The 9,583-nt window shown below is 45.3% G+C and overlaps 1 protein-coding gene across 1 annotated transcript in view; it reads left to right on the top strand.

The window, feature by feature from the left end:
• Positions 1-6,343: 6,343 nt before the first annotated feature.
• Positions 6,344-9,583, top strand: part of LOC104285941 — a 9,036-nt gene continuing 5,796 nt past the window's right edge. Inside the window, exons 1-3 of the mRNA XM_009884469.1 lie at positions 6,344-6,396; positions 7,795-8,062; positions 9,050-9,369. Of these exons, the coding sequence (XP_009882771.1) occupies positions 6,344-6,396; positions 7,795-8,062; positions 9,050-9,369 (641 nt within the window). The remainder of the gene's footprint in view (positions 6,397-7,794; positions 8,063-9,049; positions 9,370-9,583) is intronic.

The raw sequence follows: 9,583 nt of genomic DNA, 5'->3' as shown, positions 1-9,583 counted from the left end.
CTGGACAGGGACGTACACGAAAATACTCGAAATACACGTCTGCAACAGCGAAAGCAGTGCCAGCCTGCGGAGCCATGCGTGTAGCCAGCACCTCTTCACGCGGGGCTCCGTGGGCATCGCTGCAGTGCTCAGCACCGCTCTGCCTGTTTGGATGCCGGGAGCCACGGAGGGAGCGAGGGAAGGCGGCACATTCCTCCCAAAAGCCAGTCACCAGGAGCTAGGGCACGCTCAAGAGAAGTGGGAAACTTGTAACTTCTCAGGAAAAGAAGGGATTTGAATCCTGGTCTTCCCATTTTTTGCCAAGTATTCTCAAAGGGTTGCATGGAATGGGTGATGGCACCCGGACTCCCCCCAGAACTAGACACCCCTTCATTTTGCAGCCTCTGGGTTGGGCTCTCACAGAAGCCAAGCTGGAGGAGAACTGGCTCTGGCTGCCCATGCTGCGGGGCCAGGATGCGGGGCTGTGTCCCTGCAGCCCCCGGAGCCGGGACATCACCAGGCTCTGCGCCCGCATCACATCCTGTCACCTAAAGATGAGCCAGAAGCAAAGCAGGTCTCAGGATGATCTCAGGCCTGAAACTTTGGATTTAAGCACTTGAATTCCATTTTTTTGAATTTTTTGCCCCAGCTACATTCTCTTTGCTTTCAGCAGAAAACACTTCACAACAACAGCCGCCATCCGTGAAGCAGTGTGTAAATCAGATCGCTGGTTTAGTTCTGGAGAGGAACTTCTCGTAGCGGTGTTTAATATCAGTTGCACTGTGGCAAAAAAGGTATTCCTGAATAAGACTGAAAATACCTGAAGAGTGCGTTCAGTTTAACCTTATTTTAGTTATATTTTGAAAACTACCTGGGACATCTATTTATTTGTTTACTTTTACACCTTTCTGAAAAATCACCTTCCAACTACCTGGAAAGCAATCAATCAGTATTTTGTCACATAGTTCAGAAGGTGTTTGTACGCACCAGGCTGCTGCTCTGAAAGAAGGACCGAGCATGGGGAAGGGCCGTCAGGGAGGGGAAGGGGACAAGGAAGGAGAGAGCAGGGAACTGCAGCAGAGATGGCAGAACCGCTCGATTGATCTTTGCTAAACTCAAAGTAATATTTTGCACACTGTAAGGTGATCATGGTCATACTACAGTTATAAACTTCACTCCTTTTGTGGTGTATCTTCTGTTACAGCATACAGTTTCTAAAACAGCAAAGATAGAAACAAAAAAATATTTAGTTATTTAAATTAAAAACAAACCTTTTTTTTTTTCTTATAAAGTTGTTTGGGGTTTTTTTGCCTAGTCTTTAACAATCATTTGACAGGGATGATTATCCTCTCACACTACTGAATAACAGAAGCTGCCACCAAAGCCAGTGCAGTTACTACACCTCAAGAGTAGAGAATGAAGCGCAATCTTGTATTTTGCCACAAACTACTCAAAGAAAAAAATCGTTGGAACTACAGAAAAATAAGTAAACAAGAAAGAGAAAAAACTGTGTCCAATAGAAAGGCGTTATAAAAGGCCGAAGTAGAAAAGTGTACAACCCAGTCTCAAAGAGCAGTGCCGTTTCCGCCACTGTGGCCATCACTGGGCTGACGGCCGTCCCCGGGCCAATGCCCACAGCAGGTGCTGAGCCAAGCACACATTGGCCAAGTCCGCCTCTGAGCTGCCCTGTTCCAGCACAAGAGTTCAATTTCCTGCCAATCAAAGGGTGCGTATTCCAATTCACTCCACTAACCTGCACCTAAAAACCAGCCATCGATGGTCTTGAACGGCTGGCGCCCTTACTGTTCAATACACAGCCTGACCCCAGCCACGTCTGCCATTACCTTCTCTAGAGGCATCTACTAAAGGTAACACAAGAAAAGGGTGCCTATTAAAAAAACCACCAAAAAAAAGTCTACCTGGTGCTAATGTTCCCTGCCTCTTTTTCTGCCCTTTTTTGCAATGGCACCTGCTAAAACCATACCGGTTTCTAGCTCTGTAACCAAAACCATGCCATACGTCACAACTGCCTTATGTACGCTACTCTAACCTAATGGGGACAAGATTTGCATAGCAAAGGACAGTTATTCTGATTGTTCAGTCAAAGCAGGAACACAATAGATTATTTTTTTTTATATATATACTGAAGTCATGTACTTTCATTTAAGGAAAGTGGTCCTCATTCTGAATTTTACATTTGAGTTTCAACGAAAACTGAAATAGGAAGAATCCTTTCACTCTTCTAGATAAACGTAACATACCTGAGTTACAAATCTTTAAAAAGCACTTTGCCAATTTGGCGTTTTATCTTCAACAAGGACACAGACAAGTATATTAGACGCATCTTTCCCATGTACATTGTCACGTAACCCAAACATGCACTGGGAGATACACAGTTAGAAACATGTATGACCAAAAAGCAGGTATGAGCCACCACGGATGCTCCAAGTGTGACCTGATGATGTGGTGCAAGCTGCATTGCTGGGTGAGGACACCAGAAGACAGACAGGGGAGCACAGAAAGCCACACAGCAGACGACTGGATTCTTCCTCCCCACAGAACACAATCGTGAGTCCATTCCCAGTTGCTGTAAAGATTGATGATAAGCCCCACCATCTGCCTCAAAACAGCCTATAACCTGAGATTCAAACACTCGCCTCCACTGGCACTTAGTCTGTAGGCAATTTTAAACCAGTGATGCTGGGGGACACAATCCATCGCCAAGACCCGTACGCAATCAAAGCCATGACCTCCTGAAGCCATCTACCAGGTCTCCATGGATGCCAGCTTCCTGCGATGCTGGAGAAGACCTGCCTCAGCTCCACCGTCCTCTGCATGATTTGTTCCCTGTATTGTTCTCAGCATGTTTACTTTTCATTATGAATAGCTGTTTGGTCGAGATACGGTATTATTTGTTTCCTTCAGTGAGGTATTTAAAAAGAAGAGAAAATGTTCTAAATGAAACCACACCTGGCGTACTGCCTCCAGCTCGGGGGCCCTCAACAGCAGAAGGACATGGACCTGTTGGAGCGGGGCCAGAGGAGGCCCCGGAGATGCTGGGAGGGATGGAGCCCCTCTGCTGGGAGAACAGGCTGGGAGAGTTGGGGGGGTTCAGCCTGGAGAAGAGAAGGCCAAAAAGGGGAGACCTCAGAGCCCCTTCCAGTGCCTAAAGGGGCTCCAGGAGAGCTGGGGAGGGACTCTGGGTCAGGGAGGGGAGCCATGGGATGAGGGGGAACGGTTTGACACTGACAGAGGGGAGATTGAGGTGAGATCTGAGGAAGAAATTCTTGTCTGTGCGGGAGGTGATCCCCTGGGGCAGGTTGCCCCGAGAAGCTGTGGCTGCCCCATCCCTGGAGGTGTTCAAGGCCAGGTTGGACGGGGCTTGGAGCAACCTGGGCTGGTAGGCTGGTTCCTTGCCCAGGGCAGGGGGTGGAACTAGATGGCCTTTAAGGTCCCTTCCAACCCAAACCATTCTATGGTTCTGTGTTTTTTAGGCTGTTTACCCCTTTACTCAATTCTACTTTTCCCTGTTCCTCCCATTTTTAGATCCTTAATGTTTCCTTTCATCCATACCAGAGCGGGTGCTCTGGAGTTCAGCAGTATTAGACTTTCAGAGTCAGTGCACTTTTTCTAAGCACATCATTCATGCATTTTAAAACTTTTCTTTGATCTTCTTTTGTGAGTATGTAGACACATTTGAGCTGAATAATTCTCATATACTTTGTTTCTCAAAAATGTGATATTTATTTGACTAGATGTACTTGAGAGAAAAGCACTACAGCTATGGCCGAAATAATTTCCTGGGTGCTGAAACTAAGTAGTACTTCAATTACCAAAAACAAACACAAAAATATTCTAAATATTACATATAAATATACTGGCTCTTCTTTGGTGAGCTGACAGTGGGCAGTTTGACTGCTACTCATAGCTAGAATCGAATACTTTGTGGCTAGAGAGAAATTTTGTACTAAATTAAAAAAAGAATTGGAAAAAAAAAAAGAAAAATATTCAACCATTTCTGCTTCATTCAAAAAATAACGTATATTCATAATTTTACAGAGTGTTAAGGTTGAAACTGTGTAATTTCTCTGGGAAAATATAACTTTTTATACTTCAGAATTATTATTAAATGCTTTTGAAGGCAGTGAATGTTTTGGGTAGAAATTACATATGACAGATAAATTTATGTATCTGTGATCCAAAAATCCTTTTTACTTTTAACAAATAACAAGCACCAACAGCAAAATGGTTTTAATCAGCGGATGAAATATCACCCTGCAGATACTGTCACTGAAAGCAAGCTTAATGAAGGAAACAACGTACTGAATAAAACTTCAGAGTTCCCTGGCTAAATCACGTGATAGATTGAATAAGCAGCAGAAATCGGTGCAAAAACAATCCCATAAAGAAACCAGGAGCTAGAAAAACATAAAGGCCTGCCAGTTCAACGGGCAGAAGATGGGCACCGCCAGCGGCCAAGAACTGGTGACAGACCGCGACACTGCCCGGCTCGCCAGGACGGCGCTGCTGCCCCGGTGGGCACATTGGGCCGGAGAGAGTCCTGGTGTGACTGCAACGCACCCTCAAGGCAGTACAACATTAGGAAAAGTTTGGGGGTTTTTATTAATGTGTGCTAGCACTGTGCAAAAATGCAGATCAGCTATTAAAAAGGTAAAATTATATGCCAGTCAACTTTGACAGGAAAAAAAAACACAGATGAAGCCCGGGAAAAGTTAAATTTTGTTCTTTTTCATCTAACATAATTTCTCAGTGCGGTCAGTGAAGTCTGCACAGAGATCAGGGGCATAGACTTCATGCAGTAACAAGACTGTTAGCTGCTCCTGTTTAACCACGCTGTACAAATATCCATTAAAAAATGACTGCGTTGAGAGCCCACTCTTGCTCTGCTCCATTTTCCACCTTTCTGCTTTCTCTCCAACTTTGTGCTTCTCCAACTCCCTTACCACATTTCTTAGTCTTAGCTTTCACTTTTCAGATTAACTTCTATACCACCTTTCACTCACTGCAATAATCACTTAACAAAGGCATGTGACAGTCACCACTGAGCTTCGAGAAAACAAAATAAATAGAAGAGCTTGGATTGAAGACGCTACCACCTTCCCTCCACTGTGTCAAGCTGTCTACAAACTTCCTCGGTTTCACAGTAGGTACCCGTGTTTCATAACTGACACGTTAACAGAGGGCTACCTATTTGAGTTCTGTTTGCTTTACTTAAAGCAAAACAAAATATTGCAGCATCTAAGAACACTGAGGAGCCTGACTGATAAATCTGCGTACCCAGAAAGCTGGGTCATATAGGCCTAATCCTGCACATCTCACTCATACAGGGACTCTCACCGAAGACACCGTTATGAACTGCAGGCTACCCGTCCGCGTAAGAATTTACACATAATATAATTTAATTTCTAGGATTAAAGTTTATTTTTTGTTGGCCACTGGTGAGATCAAGAACTTTAATTAAAAACCCAAAAGCTGAGCAAAGTCCCATGATTTCAGACACTTTTTTTAGTGCTTTGGCCAGTCCATAAACCAGATCTGCAAAGAACTGTCTCTCCTCAGATTTAAAGCATTTCTGGAAGCCACCTGAATGGAAAAAATCTCACACCCTTACCATCTGACCAAGCGATACCCTGAAGCCTGTATCTGATTTTAAAAGTTACGTTTTAGGTTTGTTATGTTTGAATTGGATGGTTAAATAAAGGCTAAGGAAGGGAAATTCTTCTTAACTCTGTACCTAATTAATCCTCAGAAAGACAAAGGTTTTGCAGAAGTATCTATACTGGTAAAACCATACCAGGCAAGACTCCTCCATGGAGATGAAACTCTCATCTGCACGTGGAGTTAAACCACCTTTCCAAACCACCTAAGATACACCAGAAAATCATCTTTTCTTCAGAATGTTCTGGATGGTTCGGAGCACTGCTGTACAGGGCGCTCTGTAGTGCAGCCATGGCTACGCCAGCACTGCAGGACCTTTCCCTGCCCAGGTGCCACTACACAAAAAACCCCTTTGCATTGGGGTCTTGTCTCATGATTTTGTATCACTGTATTAAAGCCAGCTTCAAGTTTTCTGTTCATTAATATGTCATTTTTACCATTCACTTCAACCTTTGGCAGCTTCCTCGTTTTTCAGCCAAGTCACTGAAGCAGCTGCGGAAGGACTCTGCAAAGCCCATTTTCTAGACATCACCCCGAGGTTACGAGGCAGACTGCTCCGTGCTTCTTGGCTTTTAAAATCAGCAGAAGTGAGACTGCGAACTCACAACACTTCTAAATCGGCTTTACCCTCTGCACTTCCGAAAGCACTTGTGGTAAAGAGAAAGGCTGCCACGGGAAACCCGGTATGGTCTGGAGAGGAAGCCACCAGCGCCACACCGCAGACTGGCGGGAGCAGCGGTAACGCTGGAGACATACGACGCAGCCGGTGAGCTCCGACTCGGTGAAGTTTAATGGTCACAAAGAAGTCAGGCTGCATTCTGCTGATGGTCACTTGCCCTTCCTGTCTACGCGTAAGTGACAGTTAAAGTTATCTCCAAAGGGGCAATTTGGTGAAAACCAGGAAGAACCTGGGACACCACAAGAAATCTTACCTTTGGCTGTCCTACCCTTTTGAGCACAGCAGCAGCTCTGGTAGTTACAAAGCCTGACAGAAAACGACAAGTTATTTTACTAACAAAATATACGTCCTCCTTCAAGTTTTTGGCCAATTTCAACTTTTATGTTACTAATATAAAAGCCGTCGAGGTTTCTCACAAAGCTATAAATAGTACACTCTGGCTAAGTACAGTCGGTACTTTAAAATTCTTTCAAGTGATTCTTTTTCTTAGATGTGATCCAAAATAAATTTTAGACAAAGTTCTGAACCAAAGCAAAAACACTAATAATTGTTGCAAGCTGCATAAAAAACCCCAATCTGTGGCTGTAGTGTGCAAATACCTTCCAGCAGGAAGAACTACTGGGCAGAATGTAGAAAGAGACTAAAATACGAGAAATCACAATTTAACAACTATTTATCATACGCATATAGCTTTATGTTCGGACAGCACCATTTCATGCATCAGTCCAGGGACTGATGTTAGTATGACCCACTACATCTACCAATTTTAACAATATTTTTGTTTACTTACAAATCTTTCATTTAAGAAATGTTTCAGATTCCAATAAGACTCAAAATAAAACTGGAACTCCTCTCTCTTACAGCCTTTAACCTACAGAGCACATCCTCATTTTCTTAAATCAAACAGTCTCAAAGGTGCTGTTGCAGGATCGTCTATACAAGCAGCATGATAATGATGGTATAACACAGAATACGACCAAACGAGGCACCTAATGGTGAAAACAGAATTGAAAGGTTATGATTTTTAGAAAAAGCACCGGTGACTGCTGAATCTGCGAATTATACAAGCTACCTGGTAGTTTCATAATATTAAATAACTGTAACCCAATTTAGACTCCACTTTCTAAACATATGACTAGAGCTACTTCACAAACAACACGACTAAAAGGTGAGCTAAAGGTGGCAAATCCTCTACTCTCATCCATCCATTTACGTTCAGGAGACCCCAGACTTCCGTGCAGTTATTTCCAATTTAGATCATTAAAAGCAGACAACCACAGTCCCTGTAATGCTAACACAACCCGCCCATCAAAACAGCACTTACGCTACTGATCACCTTTTATGCAGTTTTATGCAGTCATTAAAAAAAATGTGGTGTTCCCCGCAAAGCGGTGGTAACATTACCAGACCCGCTCCGCATTCTTTGACATCCGGGTGAAACATCTGGTTCACTGAAGAGGCCAAGCATTGAACCCAACACCGATTAGAGTGGCAAGGCTCTGGAAGCCCGGGGACCGCTACGAGGTGCCTCACGTGCCAGATCGGCAGCTGCTGGAGCAGCAGCAATTCCCCCCGGACTCAGTGCAGCCCCCAGCTGGCAGGGACCATTGGGTCTCCACCTCCCATCCAACAGGGCTGGACATTAGGTCGCGAGGGCTCGGAAACGCAAGCTTGGTCCTCAGGCAGAAGGGACAGACAAACGTGCGGAAGGGTGCATGCAAGAAGGTGAGATACCTGGTGAGATACCTCCAGGCAAGAGGTGGCGCAGCCTTTGGCTAAAGCCCTGGAAACCCACAGGTTCTTGCGTGAGATATCTCCACACTTGTACCAAGTAGCCTGCCATCCATGCGACGCCTGCCTCTCATTAATCAAAGGATAATGACGCTAGCAAACAGGCAACTCTGAAATTCCCAAGGCTTGCCCCTGGGTTCAGGGTGACAAGACGTCTGCCTCTATATTTAATAAATCCACTTATTAAAGTGAAACAATTTGGAATCCTTACTGCAGCTTGCAAAACCAACACATCCCAGCCACATAAACACAAAAACCAAACACATTTTGGTTGAACTCCAAAAATAACAAACCCATCAGCCTCTTGTTCATTTAAGACGGACACATTCCATTCTGTGCAAGTAACAGCGTTAAACTGGGACCTCCTGCCGAAGAGCATCCAAAGAGAGAAGTGTCCCTCAACAGCAACTTCAGCCAGAAGAGAACTTTTTCTACTTCTCGCGGAAGGAATCTGCAGAGAGAAGATGATGAAGGCAATCCAAACTCCACAAAAAACGTTAGCTATTTAAAAAGCCAAAAGCAAATTTAAGGCCTGTAGCTCACTGGTAGACACCATGACACGAGGACGTTTTTGGTATACGTGGATGGCCGGAAAAGGATAAAGCAAAGCTCTGGCGCCGTCCAAATTCAGAGGGGGGAAAGGCACTGTGAAAATAAAGTAAGAGAAAATACTTACGGAACTAAACTAAAAGCGGCAAATAAACTCTTTTGTAAGTATCTAGTAATCTAAGCAATCTCTGTTAGTACCTAAACAACACGCAGTGTTGTGACAACTGAACTAGGATTTAAAAGGACTAAGAACACCCTGAAGTATGCTGTGGGGATATTCGTTATAAATACCAGGGGAATATCCTTCCTGGGGGATATAACCTCAGGAAAAGGCAGATACAATTACTGTACACTATGCCTTGGCGTATTCAGGTGTCAGATCTAACTTTGCGAATTAAAGCTTCAAAGCTAATTACCCGGGCAGCCGCTGCCCGCCCCGCCTGTCTCCACTTCCCCGAGAACCACAACAGACACCCACCGGGGCAAACCCGCCCTGCTCGAACGGGAGGTGACCCCCACACCGCCGGGGTTTGGCGGCACCCAGCCCCTGCCCCAAAACCTGCCCTGAACGCCGCAGCAGACGCTCCCGAGGCGCAGCGGGACAGTCTCTGCGGCGGTGGGCCTGCCCGGGGCCGGGGCCAACGCAGCGCAATCCGCTGCCAGACCCGGGCGGCTCATCCAGAACACGGAAAGTAAGTTATTTCAACAGAAACTTGCTGGAACCTGGAAGAATAACACCTGGATTCACCACTTACAGAACCACGCAGAAATGACATACGCCAGACGCTACCGTGTGAGCCGGGCAGCCCACCAACTGAGCAGAAAACCAGCGGTTTCACACCGAAATTCCTCTCCTGCGTCCGGGGGCCGCGGGGCTGTGCCGGGGGAGAGGGCGGCACAGAAAGG

This window comes from Charadrius vociferus, unplaced genomic scaffold (assembly GCF_000708025.1).
Source record: "Charadrius vociferus isolate BGI_N301 unplaced genomic scaffold, ASM70802v2 scaffold104, whole genome shotgun sequence".
NCBI lineage: Eukaryota > Metazoa > Chordata > Aves > Charadriiformes > Charadriidae > Charadrius > Charadrius vociferus.
This window is presented reverse-complemented; position numbering and strand designations above follow the sequence as displayed.